Source organism: Apteryx rowi, unplaced genomic scaffold (assembly GCF_003343035.1).
Source record: "Apteryx rowi isolate R43461 unplaced genomic scaffold, aptRow1 scaffold_668, whole genome shotgun sequence".
In the NCBI taxonomy this organism is placed as follows: Eukaryota; Metazoa; Chordata; class Aves; order Apterygiformes; family Apterygidae; genus Apteryx; species Apteryx rowi.
This window is the reverse complement of record NW_020450947.1, coordinates 457,794-477,357: the sequence shown is the minus strand read 5'-3', so window position 1 is coordinate 477,357 and position 19,564 is coordinate 457,794. Positions and strand designations below refer to the sequence as shown.

The window sequence follows — 19,564 nt, the reverse complement described above, 5'->3', positions numbered from 1 at the left end:
TTTCCTCATGTTCAGATGGAATTGTCTGTGTTTCAGTTTGTGCCTGTTGCCTCGCGTCCTGTCGCTCTGCACCACTGAAAAGAGTCTGGACCCATCCTCTTGACACCCTCCCTTCAGAAACTTGTACATGTTGATAAGATCCCCTCTCAGCCTTCTCTTCTCCAGGCTAAACAGGCCCAGCTCTCTCAATCTTTCCTCATAAGAGAGACGCTCCAGTCCCCTAATCATCTTCGTAGCCCTCCGCTGGACTCTCTCCAGTAGTGCCAYATCTCTCTTGTACTGGGGAGCCCAGAACTGGACACAGGACCCCAGATGTGGCCTCACCAGGGCTGAGCAGAGGGGCAGGATCCCCTCCCTCGACCTGCTGGCAACACTCTTCCTGATGCACCCCAGGATACCATTGGCCKTCTTGGCCACAAGGGCACCTTGCTGGCTCATGCTGAACTTCGTGTCCACCAGCACTCCCAGGTCCTTCTCCGCAGAGCTGCTTTCCAGCAGGTCAGCCCCCAACCTGCACTGCTGCATGGGGTTATTCCTCCCTAGGTGCAGGACCCTGCACTTCCCTTTGTTGAACTTCAGGAGGTTCCTCTCTGCCCACCTCTCCAGCCTGTYCAGGTCTCTYTGAATGGCAGCACAGCCCTCTGGTGTATCGGCCGCTCCTCCCAGTTTTGTATCATCAGCAAACTTGCTGAGGGTGCACTCTGTGCCTTCATCCAGGTCATTGATGAAGAAGTTGAACAAGACTGGACCCAGGACTGACCCCTGGGGGACACCGCTAGCTACAGGCCTCCAACTAGACTGCACCGCTGATCACAACCCTCTGAGCTCTGCCATTCTGCCACTTCTCAATCCACCTCCCTGTCCACTCATCTAGCCCACACTCCCTGAGCTTGTCTATGAGGATGTTATGGGAGACTATCAAAAGCCTTGCTGAAGTCAAGGTAGACAACATCCACTGCTCTCCCCTCATCTACTCAGCCAGTCATTCCATCACAGAAGGCTATCAGATTGGTTAAGCATGATTTCCCCTTGGTGAAGCTATGCTGACTACTCCTGATCACCATCTTTTCCTCCACATGCTTGGAGATGGCCTCCAGGATGAGCTGCTGCATCACCTTTGCAGGGATGCAGGTGAGGCTGACTGGCCTGTAGTTCCCTGGGTCCTCCTTCTTGCCCTTTTTGAAGACTGGGGTGACATTGGCTTTCTTCCAGCCCTCAGGCACCTCTCCTGTTCTCCATGACCTTTCAAAGATGATGGAGAGTGGCCTAGCAATAACATCCGCCAGCTCCCTCAGCACTCGTGGGCGCATCCCATCGGGGCCCATGGATTTGTGCGTGTCAAGTTTGCTTAAATGATCTCTAACCCGATCCTCCTTGACCAAGGGAAAGTCTTCCTTTCTCCAGACTTTCTTTCTTTTCTCCAAGGTCTGGGATTCCTGAGGGCTGTCCTTAGCAGCAAAGACTGAAGCAAAGGCGGCATTCAGTAACTCTGCCTTCTCTACATCCTTCGTCACCAGGGCACCCACCCCATTCAGCAAAGGGCCCACATTTTCCCTAGTCTTCCTCTTGCTACTAATGTATTTGAAGAAGCCCTTCTTGTTGTATCTGTGAAGTGCAATAAATCAAAGAGCAATAAAACGAGGTATGCCTCTACAGAAAAGTCTTCTTCAGCCCTTGGGAGCTGGGCATTGGGCTCTATGGGCCAGGCGCTGATCCCACCCCAAGGGAGTAAAACCCCAAGGGAATAATCCCAAGGGAATAAACCCAAGACTCCAAAAATCGTGAGGACTCACCACAAGGTGCTTCTGTTCCCTCCCTGCTTGCTCTGCTGGGTTGGGGTGCCAGGCCCAGCTGCTCTGCCTTTCCCCAGTCACAGAATCACAGAATGGTTCAGGTTGGAAGGGACCTCTGGAGATCATCTAAGTCCAACCCCTCTGCTCAAGCAAGGTCACCTAGAGCACATTGCACAGGATCGTGTCTAGGCGGGTTTTGAATATCTCCAGAGAAGGAGACTCCACAACCTCTCTGGGCAACCTCTTCCAGTCCTCTGTCACTCTCACAGTAAAGACGTTTTTCCTCATATTCAGATGGAACTTCCTGTGTTTCAGGTTGTGCCCATTGCCTCACGTCCTGTCGCTGGGCACCACCAAAAATAGCCTGGCCCCATCCTCTTGACACCCTCCCTTCAGATATTTGTATACATTGATAAGATCCCCTCTCAGTCTTCTCTTCTCTAGGCTAAACAGGCCCAGCTCTCTCAGCCTTTCCTCATAGGGGAGATGCTCCCGTCCCCTAATCATCTTAGTAGCCTTCCACTGGACTCTCTCCAGTAGTGCCATGTCTCTCTTGTACTGGGGAGCCCAGAATTGAACACAGTACGCCAGCAAAGGGCAACGGAGGTCCCCCCAAACAACATGCTGCTCCCTGGGCAGCAGGAGATGCTGCTGCAGGGAAAGCTAGCAGCCCTGACACTGCTGTTAGCCCCATCACCCCACTGTTGCCCCACAGCAGCCCCTTTGCCTTCCCACAGAGCTGGGCAGTCGCTCACTGCGCCCCTTTCACCATTCCAGTCATAGCACCCAGGTTGTTTGTGCTTTTAATGACAGGCGTTTTAGCCACCTGAAGGCTTCTTGCTTTTTGCACTGTTCCTTTGGGGGGATTCGTTTTTTGTTTTTTTTTTTTTAATGAATTGCCTCATTTTTCCAGAGCCCCCAGTCTTGCATTATCAGCCCACAGGGCATTTTGCACATCTTGGCTCACCTGCCCCAGCTCTACAGCAAAGCAGACAGTCTTGCTTCCCAGGGGCTGCCCTCACTGCAGCCTCCCCTGCATTGCCACCAACTGCTGCCCCCCGGGCTGCCCTAATCATCCCCATCCCGGTCCTGGTCCCCATCCTGGTCCCACTCCTGGTCCCGCTCCAACTGGCTCTTGGCAGGACAGCACTCATCCTGCACTCGCCTGGGCAGACTGCAGACTTTCCACTCAACAGCTCCAAACCAAGCCTCTTTCCCCAGCCGTTTTTTATGCTGTTACACTGCATCAGCCCTATCCTGTCCCATACCACAGTCCTGCCTGTACGTCCTGCTAGGAGACAAACAAGGGAACGCCACTCTGGAGCTCTGCTTTGACTGGCACCTTCAGCTCAAATACTGATGGTTGGAGAGCCTCAAGTCTGACTTTCCTCCAGCCCAGCCCCCAGGCTGCCTGGGGGCTAGTGCCATGCCAAGAAGGGGAAACTGAGGCAGGGAGGTGATGGGGGAAAAAAATGGAGAAAGAAGGGTAAACAACAGCCTTTTCTCCTACCTCACAGGGAACGTGTGTGCCTGGGGGCTGTCACCACAGGATGCCCAAAGCCTGCATCTGTTTTTCTCTGGCCAGAGGGTCGAGATGAGGTCTGCAGGAAACCTAGTGAGCCAGCATCAGTGATGGAGTGCCAGCAGGGGCTCCCGCTGCCCAAACCAGAACAAGACTCACCAAGGTGGAGGTGACTTGTGTCAGCAAGGAGCTTCCTCCAGTGGGGAGCAGGACTCTGTCTGAGGGCAAGGGGCTGCCTGTGGCAATCGCACATGCCTCCTACAAGATGCAATGGGGCTGTCATGACCACGGCTGCCACTGCTGGCATCCGCCAGCCAAGATTGTCCTCGTGCAAGGAGTGGTGCTGTGCTGGAGAACCCAAAATGGGCCGATGTCCTCAAGGACCTTGCCAGGATCTGACTCCAGATCCTATGCCAGGGATCTGGGGACACCTTCCCTGTCACCTCCAGTACTGGGAGCCAGGGGCTTTGGGCCACGAGGCTCTTATCCAGCAAGATGCATGGGGACTTCACTCTCCCTCTGCTGGGATGCTTCTGGCCGTCCACCCTGGCCTTCAGCTGGCCAACACACAGCAGCTACAAGTCCCACAGGATGGTCCCCAGGAAGGTGAGAAAATGAGTGAGGATGCCCTGCAGGGAGAGGGAAAAGGGCACAGCTGAGCTCTTGATGCTGAGCCAGGGGCACAGAGGACCAGAGGGCTATTGTGGCAACAGCAGATGTGGGACCACTTAGGTCCTGCCTGCCACCAGCCTCCAGGGCCCAACGGGGCTGGGGAGGGCCAACCCCCATTCCCTCAGTCACAGGTGCCCTGTCCCAGCCCCAGCCCCTGTCCTGCCTCCCCTTCTGTCACCACAGGGCACTCAGCACCTCGTACAGGCTGGGGCTGCAGCACCCTCCTCTGGCCCCAGCCTCACCTCCCCACAGCTGGTGCCACGGGATCCCCATGGGCTCTGATGCCTGCTCCCACGGGAGAGCTGGGTAGCCCTCCTGCTGCCCCCAGTGGTGCACAGGGACTGAGCCACAGCCCCAGTGCTGCCATGTTGCCAGGGTGAGAACTGCCCCATGGCAATGGAAATGAGGCTGCGCCAAGCCCAGGAGCTGCAGGGGACCTGGCATGAGCAGACAGGGGCTCCCAGCAATGTCTCTACCTTGAAACTGGGCAGAGCCCCATCCCCAGCATCACCTGGCCTTGGCCTGGCCACTGCTGCCTGGAGGAACAGCTCTGTGGGAAGAGGGAGCAGCCCCATGGTGGGGTGTGCCCAGGTCTCCCAGCACCTCCTGCCTCCCTGCTCCCTTCCTGGGGAGAGGGGTACCCCCAGCTGGGCTGAGAGATGCTGGCCAGGCAGGGAACGGAAAGCATCTCACCAGGGCAGGGGCACTGCAGAGGGGCTGCTCTTCCCCTCAGCTAGGGGATTGGGTCCCTGGGGGAAGGTTGAGCCAAGCATGAGTCCAGCCCATCTCACTGACTTTCTACTAACACTTCCACTGCACAGGACATGCTATCAAGAAAAGCAAACAGCTCCATTTCCTACAACCCACTTCAGTGCCTGTCCTGCAGCCCTTCCTTAAGCATGCAGCCTGGCACCCAGCCCTTGCTCCATACTGCTCTCAGGACGGAAGCAGGGAGCACATCTCCTCTGCCCACAGCCCAGGCACTGTGCTGCAGGAAGCACAACCAGGCTTGGGCACACCGGTCTCCGAAGACAGAAGGTATCAGCCAGCAATTTGCATCAGTGAAAGTGCTACCTTACAAGGCCATGGTTCTGCTGGGAAAATGAGATTTGAGGGGCTCCAGCTTCTCCTACCAAACCATTTCTGCTAATAACTTCAGGGAAACCAAAGCAATACAAATAACTTGCCTTCAGCTACTAAGAAGCAGAGAAAGGAAAGAGATGAAAAGCTGAGAGAGAGACTTGGGGGAGCCTTCCTCTCCTTGCCTGGCCCAGCCACAAACAGGGGCTGCGCTGGGTTCAGAGCTTGCAGGAAATCTGCCCTGGCTGGGAGAGGCAGCCCTGGCACTACCAGCTGTTGAAGGGCAGCTCCCAGCACTGCCCCTGAGAGAAGAAGCAAAAGGCATCATATTTAGGAAGTTTGGTTTGTTTTTTTCTTACCAGTTTCTGCAGCTTCCAGTGCTGGGGTCTGCAGTGAAAGCAGGATCTGGCCAGCTGCTCCAGCCATCACTGAGCATCCTCCCCAGGCCAGGCTGGGAGGGATGAGGCCAGGCTGGGCAGGATGGAGGGCTCCTGGGGGTCATGGCAGAGAGGACTGGAGCCCGGAGAGATGCCTGGAGCCACATGCTACTGGCATGCTCCTGTCATCTGGGATGCTTGGTGCTGCACAGCCTGAAAGAGAGGAGGTGAGGGCTCAGGTGGCACAGGGCTGATTCTTTCTCTTCTTCTTCCTCTTGACACTGGCACTGGCCTGTGCCATACCTTGGGCCACAGCAGGACCTCAGCCAACCCTGGCACAACAGCAGCATCCCCAGGACACAGCCAGGGGCACTCCTCAAGGCCCGCTCCACCTGCCCAGGTCCCACACAGCAGATGGGCTTTGCTCTGCTGCCTGAAAGGCTGGGATTGGAACTCACTGCACTGCCTCGTCTGGGTGCTGGGCTCATTTCACAATGCCTTGGGAAATTCGCCCTGCAAAGAAACTTCTCCTGACAACCCCCCTGCTCTGGGCACACACATGACCATCATCTGTACTGAAAGCATCCCCCTTTCCCAGCCATCCCAGAACCCTGATGACACAGAGGTCCTTGCTCCACCACCAGCTCCTGCAGGACCTAGTTCCACCTCCCACACCCTCGGGGGGGGGAGGGGAGGGTCAGAGCAGGGGGTTGGGCACAGCAGCAGGCCCAGGGGCCCTGCTCCAGACCCACCAAGGCTTTTCCTTCCCACACACATGGGTCAAACAACTCCTGGCTGGGGCTCCTTCCCAGCTCCCCTTTCCTCACACCAGCCACCACCTCCCCAGTCCAGGCAAGTGCCTGGGGAAGGCCTTGGGGATCACCAGGGAGCTGCTAGCAGCAGCAGGAGCCCCCTTGGCATCTCTCCCAGTGCCACTAGAGCCCCGGGCGGGCCTTGAGCACTGGCAGTGGGCCAGATGGTCCAAGGGGAACCCAGGCAGGGACCAGCTGCTCCGAGGGGCACATTTCCTGCAGTCACCCCAAACCAGCAGTGCCCTGGCGTCAGCAGGTCAGCACGGCGCCACCAAGCACTCCCGCCACCAGCCCCAGATCCGGCCCCTCTCCTTGGGGAAGACGCACCTTGGATTGCCTCCTGCACCCCGGCCCCTTCCCTTGCTGCTCCCGTCGTGGGGCCGGCCCACACCCCCACCAGCTCCCCGCGGTGCTACCGGCCCGCGGGCCACCCCTGCCGGGCCGGTGCAGAGGGAGCGCGGAAGCCGGGAGGCCGCGGGACCCGCCCCCCGAAGGGCGGGGCGGGGCGGGGCCGGCGGGGCCGGGTATCCCCCGGCGCGGGGCGGTACAGCAGGCCGCTGCCGCCGGCGGAGCGGGGAGCCGTGGCTGGGGGTGCTGGGGGAGCGTCGCGGCTGCGGAGCCGGCTCAGCTCAGCTCAGCTCAGCTCAGCTCAGCTCAGCTCAGCTCAGCTGCGGCGCCAGGAGCAGGAGCAGGAGAGGGGGCCGACACAGGAGCCCTTCCTGGGAGCCCTTTCTGTGCCCCTCGGCCTGCCCCGGCCCCGGGCCTGTTCTGCGGGGCTCCCTCGCCTCGGGACCGTGCCCATCCCCGTCCCGTGCCCCGCGAAGCAGAGGCCTTGCAGGCTGCCAGACCCCACTGGGAGGCAGCCCCACAGTGGCATGGCAGTGGGCCATGTGGGCAGGGCTTTGCCTGTTGTCACCCTGTTGCCCGGGCCCTGCACTTGCCCTCTGCTCCTGGGCGGCCACCGAGTTCATGCCATGCTCCCCATAGGCTGTTTTTTTGCACCTTTCTGGGGTGTCCCAGGGACTGCACAGAGAGGGATATCCCGGGGCCCTGCGGCCCTCAGTATTCAGTTCTTTCCAGCATGTTTCTGGCAGCAAGGCACAGCATGGCCGCAGGTTGGGAATGTGTTCAGGCTCAGCCAGTCCCAGGGTGGGGGTCCGACTGCCTGTGCCAGGGGACATGCAACAGCTAGCAGGATGGCAGGTGGGCATGGAGAAGTGGCAGTGCCTGTGGGTGTGCTGGAGGAGCTGTGGGATAATGCTTCTGCCATGTCGTGCGAGGGGCTGCCTTGATTTGTCCCAGCCCTGATGGGAACCTCTGAGGTTTGAGGTCCACCTGGTCATGTCTGCAGTGCTAGTCACCCTCCCTCTCCTTACCATCCCACTAAAGATGTGGAGGGGTGCTGCATTCACAAATGCAAGGAGCCAGCACCCCAGAACACACTGTGCAAAGGAAAGTGCACAGGGGTCACAATCCCAGCACGTAGCTGAAGGCCACCCAAGGCACCACGCAGCTGCAAAATTTGTCTGCCTGCTCCGGCTTGCACCCACAGGCAGGGCTCCAGGGGCGCAGAGAGCCCACAGGCACAGCAGGGCTGTGCTTTCAGGGGATGGCATGTCTGCAAGGCCAGTCCTTTGGCCCTCCCCGTCCCTCCTCCCCATCGCGGCCAGCCCCTTGCAGCTCTCCCCTCCCCTGCAGTCTGGGTGCCTCTGGCTGGACCTGCGTAAAATATAAAAGGCTGTTTGCTTGGAGACGCTGAAAGGATCCCGTCCAAGTTTGCCATGGGGAATACAGGCGTTGGGGCTGCGCTGCTGACACTGTTGCTGCTCCTGCAGCCCACGTCCCAGTTCTGGCTCTTCAACGTGCTCTTTCCACCCACTTCCACCCCAGAAGCGCCCCCGACCAACAGCACGCCACCCGTGGTACTCGGTAAGGTCATGCATGCTGATCCACAACCTGCCAGCCCTGGCACCAAGCAGGGGCACAGCAGGCATCCTGGGCTCTGCTTGCTGGGGTACTACACAGACCCAAAGCTGGCTGGAGGCAAGGCCTGGGCACATTGTTCCTGGCAGCATTGGGAACTGCTTGGCGTGTCTATTGGCTGCAGCGGGAGGCTGCAACCCCCTTTGCAGTCTCTGGCTGTCTTACTGTGCTAGAGGAGCCACCTCAGGGTGGTGACACAGAGCTCCCAGTCCCCCACCCACCAACAGTGCTGGGAATACAGGGCCTGCCATGCCTGGCCACAGCTCCCTAGAGCCAGGAGGGCAGGTTGGGTGCCCCAGAAAGCAAGTGGTGCTCCAGAATGTCAGAGCTGGCTGAGATGGTGTTTTGGGGCTTGGTCCATTTGTGGGGGCTGTGCTGGCAGAGGGACAGGGGCTGCAAGAGACCCTAGCGCTGTCGCTTCCCGCTTCTGCTGCTGCCATGCCAGTGAGCCTGTATCCCCCACCCCTTGCTGCCCTCTAAGTCTGTCCCAATCCCCCATGTCTTTTGTTGTTCCATGATGGTTAATTCATCCTCCCTTGCTGCTGAAGAGCATCCATCTCGTGTTAGACCGAATGTCCACCCTGCCTGGGGAATAGCATAAGGGAAGGCAAACTAGCAGGCAGTTTCTCCCATTAGCTGAGCTGCACAGAGAGGCAAAAGAAGAGGCTTGGGGGATCACATCGGTGAGGTACAGATGTGAGCACCAGTCACAAAGCTGGTACCTCTGTCCTGAACTCCAGACAGGGCTGTTTGCAAACAGCTGCTGGGTGTTGCATGGCTGAGATCTGCCTTCCTTTGTCCCCTGTGCCATCACTGAGGGCTTGACATGAGGTTTTGCCATGAAATCTGTTTTGAACAGAGACTCTTCTCCTTTTTCTTGAATTAAACCAACTGAGTTTCCCTTTTAAAAAGAGAAGAGAAAAGCAGAACTCCCTGACCTATGGCCCTGGACTGACCCTATAAACTCACTTCCCCATGGGCTGGCCTCTGCTTTGGGGCAGTGGAGCGGCCTGCACAGAGCACCACAGCCTGGCACATGGCAGGCATGGGTCAGCCATGGCCTGCCAGGCTCTGTTACTTAGTGGCTAGAGGCAGCGGAATTAAAGAGCACAGCCTGGTCCATGGTATTGTATCTGGAGCCTGAGTGGTACAGTGCAGGCACTGCTTAGCCATGCCAGAGGCCAGGAGGACACAAGGAGGCCTAGTGGCAATCACCACGCAGGGTAGGGAATGATGTGGTGCAAGTAACCTTGTGCCTCTTCTCAGGATGATCTGTGGCAATAAAGGCTTCTCCACTGCTCCTCTGACAGGCCCTGCAAAATGGAGCAGCATGGGCCTTCCCCCACAGCTGCTCTGCCACCCACCAATAGCTCCTCCAGACCCTAGGCAGCTCCTCTGCCTTGGCCTGGCCCCACAGGAGTCTGAGGTCCAGGTCCCCACACCCCAGGGCAGGTCCCTGTAGCTCCAAGCCTTGCTTCCTCCAAAGCACTTGCACCTCCTATCCCAGCAGAGGCAGTGTCCCATGGCACCAGGCTCCTGGTTCTGCCCCGTGCCCCAGGCTGGGGCACTCAGGCCGCTGGGGCTGCTCCCACTGCTGGGGCTGGGCCAACATGCCAGGAACATGCAGTCAGCCAGGATCATTGGGACCAGACACCCTATGTGCCTGTCAGCATCCACACGTAGCCCATCCCCCTCAGCTGGGCGTCCCATAAACCCCCAGTGCCCTTGAGACCAATGATAACCCCTTTGCCCCAACAGGAACTCCCTTAATAATTACCTAATGTCCTTTTTAAGGTGAGGCAGAGCTCAGGGCTGTGCACACCAGGAGTGTGGAGGCCTGATGCCCGCAGGGCCTGGTGCCCACAGATTGGGAGCCGACTGCAGCCACAGGAGTCCAGCAAGGCAACAGGATGTCTGCCCCCATGCCATGGGTGCGTCTGACAGTCCCTGGCACCTCTGGAAGCTGTTAGTCCTCTGCTGTGACCCTGGGGGGCTCAGGGTGACTGCCGGAAGCTCCCCTGGGCTTTTCTCTCACTCTCAGGGCAGGTCCGGCAGCCACTTTGCCCACTCCCCTGCCTGTGCCTGGTATCTCATATGCCAAGGTCCACTGGGGCACTGGGGAGGATATCCTGACCCCCACCAGGTGCTTTGGGGAAGGATGTCCTTACTCCCACCAGGTGATCTGAAGGCAGGATTAGGCCCTTCCTGTATCCCTGGGGAGTTGCCACAGATGCCAGGGAGCTATGAAGCAGGTTGAACAAGGTAACCACCATATCCCATTCCCCTCTCACATGGAACAAGACTTTCAGAGGCTGTGGCTATGCTCCGCATCCTTTAGCTGGGGCCACGATAGGTACTGTGGGGCTGGAGCATTGGCCAGGGTGCCTTCATGCTTTTCTGCGTGGGCAGGTGTGGCACCACCCTGGCTCCCCTGAACACCCACTCCCATAGACCTCTGGGCACAGGGACACCTGGGCCTAGCAGGGGCTGGGGGAAATGTCCGGCTGGCATCTGACAGATGGGGCACATCCTTCTCAGGTCAAAGACAGTCTCACCTGTGGCTGAATCCCTAATGCCAGGGAGCATGGCTTACATCCAGCTGTACTTGTGGGGTCTCACAGTCACAGCAGAGCCCTTCTCCAGGCTGCAGGCCAGCTCAGGGCAGGCATCTTACATGGACATTTGGCCACAATCCTGTTGTTGCTGCCACAGAGCGGTTTGTTGCATCCTTGGGAGAAGTGATGTGAAGGACCACATCTCCCAGGGCCTGTGGAGGAGCTAGGCCAAGCCCAGCTGTCCCGGCCGTGCCACCAGGCTCTTCCCATCCCCATGCTCTCCCAGTTCTGCCGAGCATGAGGGACTGCGATGAGGCTCTGTTGCTGATATACTCAGTCAGCAGTGGGAAATTGCCTTATCTGGTCACGTGGTGAGCCACATAGAGGACAGTGCTTGTGGCAGCTTTTAAGACATATGCCATTCCCCAGCAGTGTGTCTAGGGCCAGCCCTCACAGCAGGGTGGACCTGCTGGGGCTGTGGGGTACAGTCAGCACAGCTCTCAATTTCTGCACACTGACTGGAAACAACCTCCACAGCATGTCCCCCCAGCATGGGCTGTGGCAGGGCAGAGACGTGTTCCAGTGCGGCATGGCTTCCATCCCTGCCAAGAAACTGAACAAGAGCTCATGGAGGTGGACAGGGTGTCCTGTTGCTACATCTGTTGAGGGAGCCTGGGTCACATGTGGCAGGCTGTGAACTTGTTTAAAACAGCTTTGTGTTTACTGTAAGTGATATTTGCACTGAATTCCCACAGGGTACAGTCCTGCTCAGAGCTGAATCATTTTAGGGAGACCTTGTTCAGCCTGTGTGGAGGGTTTAAAGTTCAGGAAAACAGTGTGTGGGCCTTGGGCGTCAGCACTGGGACAACTTTCACCTTGGACACTTCCCTGGGGCCTCTCTATGCAGCCCCAAGCCGATCTGCTACCGCAGTGCAAAATGCCTGGGGTGACAGCTGGTGCGGTACAGCCACTGTCAGCGGATGTAGTAGGACTGAGTCCAAGCAGCACTGACTCCTTCCCTCAGGCTGCAGGGACGAGAGGAGCATGGAAACCCATCCAGACAGGGGGAAATACTCCAGGATGTTATGCGCTGGCAGGGACTTACACGTTTGGGCTGATGTTGAGACATTTGGTGAGGGTGCCTGTTCTTGGGGTCATCCCCTGGTGGCCCAGTCTGCAGCATGTACAGGAGAAGCCATGGGAAAAAGCAGTTAAGTGGGTCCCCGAGAATGTGTTTTTAGTGTGCTGCCACTGCTTCCATGCTCCCCCTGCATCTCAGCTCTGAGCAGCCCTCACACAAACTATGCATTGGTAGGACAAGGGGCTGTGCAGGCTGTTCTCCATGGATGCTTCTCCAACTGCATCAAACAGGAAGTTCCTCAATGGAGCCCTGGCTAGTGGGACTGTGGGAAGTGCTGGGTGCCCTGACCACTGCCTGGCCAAAGCAGCCCCAGAGAGCCAGTGAGATGAGGTCTAACTGCCTCTGTCTCCCTCTCTGGTGCCTCCAGTGCCTGGGTGCCTTGGGAACCAGCTGGAAGCGAAGCTGGACAAGCCAGATGTGGTGAACTGGATGTGCTACCGCAAAACCGAGGACTATTTCACCATCTGGCTCAACCTCAACACGTTCCTGCCAGTGGGAGTAGACTGCTGGATCGATAACACCAGGTACCACTCACCCCCACCCAGGGAGCTCCCAGGGAAATGACCTACCAGGGATCTCCCTCCTCTCTCCTCCCCACCTGGCCCTGACCCAGCACACACAGAAAACCACCAGAGCATCTGCCTGGCTGAACACCCTGTGTGTGTTAACACAGCTCCCTGGCTCCAGCTCTCATGGACAAACATTTTCCAAATGCCCCCTTCCCATTTCCCTGCCATGTGCTCGTGCCATCCAGACTATCCTCAGGACATGCTAGAGGTGCTGCCATCCTGTCTAGGACAGCAGGGTGAGAGAGATGCCATAGCTCACTCCATCGGAGCTTCCTGTCCTGACCCCCAGGTGGTTGGCACTCACAGATCACAATTCATGTGCTGAAGCAGAGATACCAGCCTGGGATGAGCTAAAGAGGCTCTAGAAGTGCCTAATCATTGAGAGAGAGGGTCTGAATGATGGAAATGTAACATGGTAGAGGCTGTTCAGAGCTGGTCAGAGGAAACTCATGCATTTCCCCAGGGCGAACAGGATTTTCCTTGTGCCATGATGCTGACCCAAGGAGAAGAATAGCTCCCAGCTCTGGGATAGGCAGCTCCCCCAGGAGCCCTCCTATGGCACCCCTTCCTGCCAGCTGCACAGACAAATTCACTGTGTGTCTGTCTGCACTACCCTTGCCAACATTGCAGAGGGGACCAGGGGTGTCCAGAGCACAGTACACCTCCAGACACCCTCCCCATGTTGTGGGCAAGCCCTGGCAAGCAACACAGCACCCAGTTTTGTCAAGGGGAGACATTTGTGACATCCAGCAAAAAAAGTGCTCTTCAGGTACCTGGGATCCTTGCTGGGAACTGGTACAGGAGCAGAGAGATGTGCTAGCAGGCCAAGCCTGTGCCTTGGAGATGTCCCTGCTGGGGGATATCCTGGCAAGGACATCATCTACCTGAGCCCCATGCTCTCTGCCCTGGGAAGCCATGGCCAGCACTGCAGAGCGCAGAGCACAGATCACATTCGGTCCTCAGCCATCTTGCCTCATGCATTGTGGGTCCATCCAGGTCCCCACATACCAATACCACTGTAGTATGGGCTCATCTCAGCCTAATCTGCTGAGCTGCACCCTGAATTCAATCTCTTCACCCAGAGATTCACCCAGATTCAATCTCTTATAAAGACCTTTGTACAGGGAGGCCAAAGTGAAAACATGGGGAAATCGGCAAAGCCGACATCTGCAGTCCATGTCTGTGCCCTTCTATTTCCACACAAGACTGTGGAAGCAGCCACCTGGGTCCCAAATGCCACCCAGTGATCTCTGCCCATCCCCTGTGGAGTTGTCCTTGCTGCTACTTTCTGTCCTTTCCCTGCAGAGTGGTGTATAACCGAACCTCTCGAAAAATGTCCAATGCCCCTGGGGTGCACATCCGTGTGCCTGGCTTTGGCAAGACCTATTCTGTGGAATACCTGGATCAGAGCAAACTGGCAGGTGAGAGCCAGCTTTGTGGAGAGGCGTAGGGTGCCCAGGGCTACAATGCACTCTGTGCTCTTACTCCTGCAATGGAGCAGGGGTCCCTGTGCCTACAGGGTTCATCGCGACCTGGTTCTGCAGAGCTGGCCAGAGCCCAGTCCACCTGAGAATGAGGGAGATTGGCCCTAGGGACACACTCCTTTCCTGCCCCAAGTCCTCCCACTGCCTGCAGGCACCACCCCATCCTTGACCCCAGGGCACAGCCCCTCCAGGACACGTGGAGTTGCTATCTCCAGATGGAATGATCAAGCTATGGTGCCTACCAGAGGCAATTCTTGCTGCGACCAGGATCAGGGTGGGAAAAGGATAATGGGGAAGACCACAGACCTAATTCTCATTTGTTCTCTGTCTTTAGGTTACCTGCACACGCTGGTGCAGAACCTGGTGAACAATGGCTACGTGAGGGACCAGACAGTTCGGGCAGCCCCCTATGACTGGAGAGTTGGGCCCCGTAAGTGTAGGGTTGGGCCAGGTCACACATGCATGGAGGGAAGAAGGAGGGCCCCCCTGTGAGCATGATGCCTGGGTCTGGGCTCAGGCCAATATGCTCATGAAGAGTAGTGGGGTGGTACCGCATGGAAGAGAGTCCCTGGACAAGGATAGCTGTCTGTGGCCTAGACCATACGGCCATTAGTTATGCTTTCATGTGAATATGCGTGGTGGCACTTCTCCTGGCATCCGTACTCATGCTTCTCTCTAGTTTGGGCTCCTAGGGTCAGTCCTGGAGCCTTATGGCCATGAGTGAACTGGCCAAGAGCTGGTGCCCCTCTTGCCCACAGATGAGCAACCCGAATATTTCCAGAACCTGAAGGCGCTGATAGAAGAAATGCATGATGCGTACCAGCGACGTGTCTTCCTCATTGCACATAGCATGGGCAACCTACACATCCTCTACTTCCTGATGCAGCAGACGCAAGCCTGGAAAGATCAGTACATTGGGGGTTTCATCTCCCTGGGTGCCCCCTGGGGAGGGTCCGTCAAGCCCTTGCGTGTCCTGGCATCTGGTGAGTGATTTCCTGTGCACAATGACCTCTGTGTTTTCTTTCCCTCCTGCAGAAATGGAAGGGTGGCTGGACCAAGGTCAGTGGAGCAGGGGCAGGACATTGTGATGGAAGAGCTAGGGGACAGTATTGCCAAGGGGTCTATGGAGGGAGCACTCATGCTCTGGTGCTAGCGTGGGCTTTAGAGTCAAGCATGTGCATCCTGGTGCGTTCCTTTGCACCCTGGAAAGCCAGCGGTGAAGAAAGCACCACTGAGATTCCTGCCACGGCCCTGGGAGCAGGAAAGTGACCACAGGGCTTTCCCTGGAGCTTTCTTTGGGCTCCATGATTGCATGACTGTGTTTGATGGGTTTGTATGTCTCTGGCCAAGCTGATATAGAAATGGTGGCTGCAGGAAAATGGCTGTTAAAAGGGGCCAGCTGTAGTTTGGCCTCCCCCCTTCCTCTGCACCAGCTCTCACTGCACACTGTTCCTGTGGCACCACAGCCTGCAGCACACCCTGGACCATGATCAGAGGCAGACAGCCCAGGAATGTCTTCTGGGGTAGGGGTGCACCCTGAAGTCAGGAACACCCGTCCTAGGCAAGAAAGTACCTCAGCCACAAATCCTTGGGCCAGGGTAAGAGCCTGGGGCTGGCTCACCGCTTTTCATTGCCTTCCCCAGACATCTGCTCTGCTTCTGTCAGTGCAGGGCAGTGAGCTAGCTGGACCTTTTCTTCAACCTCATACAGCCCTTTTGCAGCAGAGAACATGGAGGCCATCTAAGGGACACTCACAGTATCCTGCGCTGGTTGCTAGGATCTCCCCATATCTTAGAGTCCATCCCCCATAGGCTCTTCTGTCTTCAGGCTTAAAACTCCATTCACCCAATTCCTCTTTAGTCTCTTTTCAGTCCAGAAAGCCACAATCATTTGCCTAATGGGATAGCCCAGATACCTAGAAGTCTCAAGATAGGCCTCCAAAACACATGGGATTGATTTAAAATCATGTGCTTGAAAACTTTCAAGAGAGGGAGATTTTGCCTTTTAACATCTGGCCCCTTGCATCACTCTCAGTCACCTTCTGATATTCTTCTCTTTTGGCATGAGGGCCAGAAACATTTTGTAAGGCAATCTAAGATTTTTGCATGGTCTCAGAACTCCAGGAATACTAAACATACCTTGGCTTGCAGAAAACATGCAGACTGGCCACCTGTTATCAGCACCTTGGCCTCAGGTCACCCACATTCCTACAGACAGGTGTGAGGATGTAGGGGTTGCAGGGAAGATCCGTGGATGATTTGGTCAGGGCCATTATATGTCCAGGTCTGTCTAGACTCAGACTCCTCCTCCAGCTAGATATTTTATGCGGGTGAGAATAATTTGAAAGTTTGCCTACTACCCTACCAAATTAGATGTGTGCTGCGAGTCCAGGGTGGCTAAGAGGTGCCAGACTTCTTGAGCAAATGCCAAATATTGTAGGCATCATGTGTACAATGACCCTCTGCATCCTAGATGTGTCTGACTCACTGGGCATGTGCTGCAGAGCCTGTATACTCCCTCTGACACCCCAGAGATATGCGGAAATGCTAGAGTGTTTCCCTTGCTCTGGGCAGGGCAGGTGGCTGCAGGAGGCTGTTCTGCTCAGTGCTGTAAACAAAGGCCCCCTTGCCCTTACTTTAGAATCTTTCTTCTCCTTTCTGCTGGCATCACAGGGCAGATCTGAGATGGAGCAATTGCCATATAGCCCAGCCAGGAAACAGTTGTTAGTCAGTGATGGACAGGCTGGTCCCAGTATGACCCCTTAGGTAACCCAAGGGGCACCATTTGCTACAGTATGTTATGCTGCTGGTTCTGATGAGTCCCTGCGTGTCCTGCAGGTGATAACCAGGGCATACCGCTCATGTCCAACATCAAGCTGCGTGAAGAGCAACGCATGACCACCACCAGCCCCTGGATGTTCCCAACAAGCCTGGCCTGGCCTGAGAACCACATTTTCATCTCCACACCCTCCTACAATTACACCTATCAGGACTACCGACGCTTCTTCACTGACGTCAACTTGGAGGATGGCTGGTACATGTGGGAGGACATGAAGGACTTGTTGAAGGACTTACCCCCTCCTGGCGTGGACACCTATTGCCTCTATGGTACAGGCTATCCCACCGTGGAAACTTACGTATATGATGAGCATTTCCCTTATGAGGACCCCGTGGACATGATTTATGGGGATGGGGATGACACTGTCAGCACACGCAGTTCTGAGTTGTGCAAGCGGTGGCGCAACCAACAGAAGCAGAAAGTACATGTTCAGGAGCTGCGAGGCATTGACCACCTCAATATGGTCTTTAGCAACCTAACGCTGAGTTGCATCAATGACATACTGCTGGGGAGCCCACAGGTCGGGGCTGGCACCGAGGAGCAGGGAGAGCCCGGGTGGAAGAGATCCAGTCCAGAGCCAGGGAGGGGGAAGAAGATCCCACCTGGACACAAAGTCCTTAAGGAGCCCAGAAAGAACTGAAAGAAACGGAGGCCAGCTTCCCTCCATGCCAGTAGCCCCCAAGCACTGCCATGCAGGGGAGCAAAGAACTCAGAGCTAAGTGTCTGTGAAAAGGAGCAAGACCAACAGCTCAGGGGGACGGGCCAACACCCACTTCCACACTGATTGTTTTTTGTTCTGGGACTGGTGATTAATTATACTTCAGAGGCTTGTGACTTCCCACTAGCAGATGGATAATTAACTGCGCTGCCAACTCATTAATATCACACTCGCGGATTACGGTGTATGCGCAACCCCTCATTGCTAGCAAGCTATGTTTAGACACATTAGAGGCTGTGGGGCCAGTGGTGCCTCTGTTCACTTGGGACAGGACCTCGTCAGAATCTGTTAGCAGTCACATAACAAGTGTGGGCTCTGACTTGGTACCAGGGCAGTCACAGTGATTGGCACAGGGTAGCATGACAGGTATATGTTGCAAAAGTACCTCTGCCAGCCTCCAGCATGCAGGCAACGAGCGAGGATCCCAGTGCCACACTGGCTTAAAATCAGATTTATTAAATAATAAACATTCTTTGCTTCTAATTCTTGAGCCTCCTTTGTGTCACACTTTCCAGCTTGCCTCCACAAGCAAAATTGGTTAACAAACCAATTTGTAACTGAAAACTAAGATTCTCATTTCTTCACAGGACTCCAGAAGCTGGGGCTTCCAGAAAAGCAACATGTTCAGTAGGACTCCATGATAAAATCATAGGCATGCCCACATGCCAAAACCTCACTAAGTCATACAGAAGAATTTAGAGTTACTGGGCAAATTAGTTTCCTCAGTCTGATCTGCCAGCCTGTGTTCTGGTTCCCCTAAGGAAAAACAGGGCTGTTATTAAAGAGAACACTGTGATCAGGCCCAGAAAATACATGTCAGAGACATGTAGGCTTCTCTATTCAGCTGTGCCTATGTGATCACCCCCTTCAGCTGTGTGGCAAGTTCATACTGGTGAGATTGAAAAAAGGGGCATGAAGGGAATTGCAGCACTAGCTGAAGGTTTCCCAGAAAAAGCACTCGTACATTCAGAAGTAAAGTCCTCACTGGGCTCCTGGTCCATGGTGGCCCTGCTCTGCAGCTGGCCACAGCAGGCCTTCTTTGCCTGGGCAGACAAGCCCTGCGTGTCAGGGTGTCTCTGACCCCTGCAGAGCCCTACAAACCTGGGACCATCTGTGAGCCCCAGCCTAGAGCTGAGCTTCACAGCCCAGTCTGTGACTGCTGCCAGGAGAGCTGCCTGCCCAGCCGGGGAGCTGCACTGCCCTCCTGCCCACCCTGCTAGGCCCACAGGAGGTGGGCAGCGGCAGAGGGGGTGGGGAGCCCCACGCAGGCGTGTCTGCAGCTGCAGACGGGCATAGGGCACCGCTGGGCTGCGGAGGCTTAAGAGGCCGGGCGAGGGTAAATCCGATGAGGCAGGGGTGGCAGGCGGCCATTTTCTAGTGAGCCCCTGCCGCCGGGCGGCCTGGCCCCAGCTCCGCGGCACGGTGCGGGTGCTCCGCAGCGACCGCCCACCTTCAGGGAGAGCTGCTGGCGGGAAGGGCCGGCTGAAGGGGCCGCAGCGAGGCCGAGCGGCGGGGGACACCGCCCGGTACGTGCGGGGGCGATTGGCCGTTCCACACCGAAGGGACGCGCGGCCGCCGGGGGAGCGCGCACGCGCTTCGCTCTCGGGGAGGGCGGGGCTTGCCGGCCACTCGCTGCTCCCACTGGCTCTGTGGCACCAGCTGCGGCGCTGATTGGCTGGACGCGGCGCCTGCTTGGGGTGGGAGCGCGTGGGGGAGGTGGCGGCTCGCTCCCGCCCGGCGCGGCGCGGTGCGGCCCGGCCCGTGCAGCCCACGTGCCGCCGCCGCGCTGGAGGCGATGGTGTTGGACCCGGGGGCGCCGGCGTGCGAGCAGGGCCGGGCCGTGCTGGGCGCCAGCCTACGCGGACAGAGCGCGTCCTCGCGCCTCCCGGAACGCGATGGCTCGCGGCTCTTTTCCTGCCCATCCCCCCCGCCGCTGCCGGGGCCGGGGCCGGGGCCGGGCGGCGCGCAGCGGTGCACGCGGGGGGCCGCGGCCCGGCGGCTGTCGGAGACCGGCGCCGGG

At 57.1% G+C, this 19,564-nt stretch overlaps 2 protein-coding genes and 1 long non-coding RNA gene across 3 annotated transcripts in view; 2 read left to right on the top strand and 1 right to left on the bottom strand.

Moving 5' to 3' along the window:
* Positions 1-3,582: 3,582 nt before the first annotated feature.
* Positions 3,583-6,726, bottom strand: LOC112975406. Its single transcript, XR_003256589.1, has 3 exons — positions 6,584-6,726; positions 5,427-5,657; positions 3,583-3,944 (listed from the first exon to the last, which is right to left on the bottom strand). It is a non-coding gene; the product is annotated as an uncharacterized LOC112975406 (long non-coding RNA).
* Positions 6,727-8,022: 1,296 nt separating this feature from the next.
* Positions 8,023-17,466, top strand: LCAT (lecithin-cholesterol acyltransferase). The gene is made up of 6 exons (XM_026085417.1): positions 8,023-8,185; positions 12,303-12,459; positions 13,810-13,925; positions 14,323-14,418; positions 14,747-14,971; positions 16,826-17,466. The coding sequence occupies exons 1-6, from the start codon at positions 8,038-8,040 to the stop codon at positions 17,464-17,466; spliced, it is 1,383 nt and encodes a 460-aa protein (XP_025941202.1). The 5' UTR covers positions 8,023-8,037.
* A 1,873-nt stretch (positions 17,467-19,339) lies between these two features.
* The window catches only part of KIAA0895L (KIAA0895 like), a 24,655-nt gene continuing 24,430 nt past the window's right edge, over positions 19,340-19,564 (top strand). The window contains exon 1 of the mRNA XM_026085424.1: positions 19,340-19,414. Within this exon, the coding sequence (XP_025941209.1) occupies positions 19,340-19,414 (75 nt within the window). The remainder of the gene's footprint in view (positions 19,415-19,564) is intronic.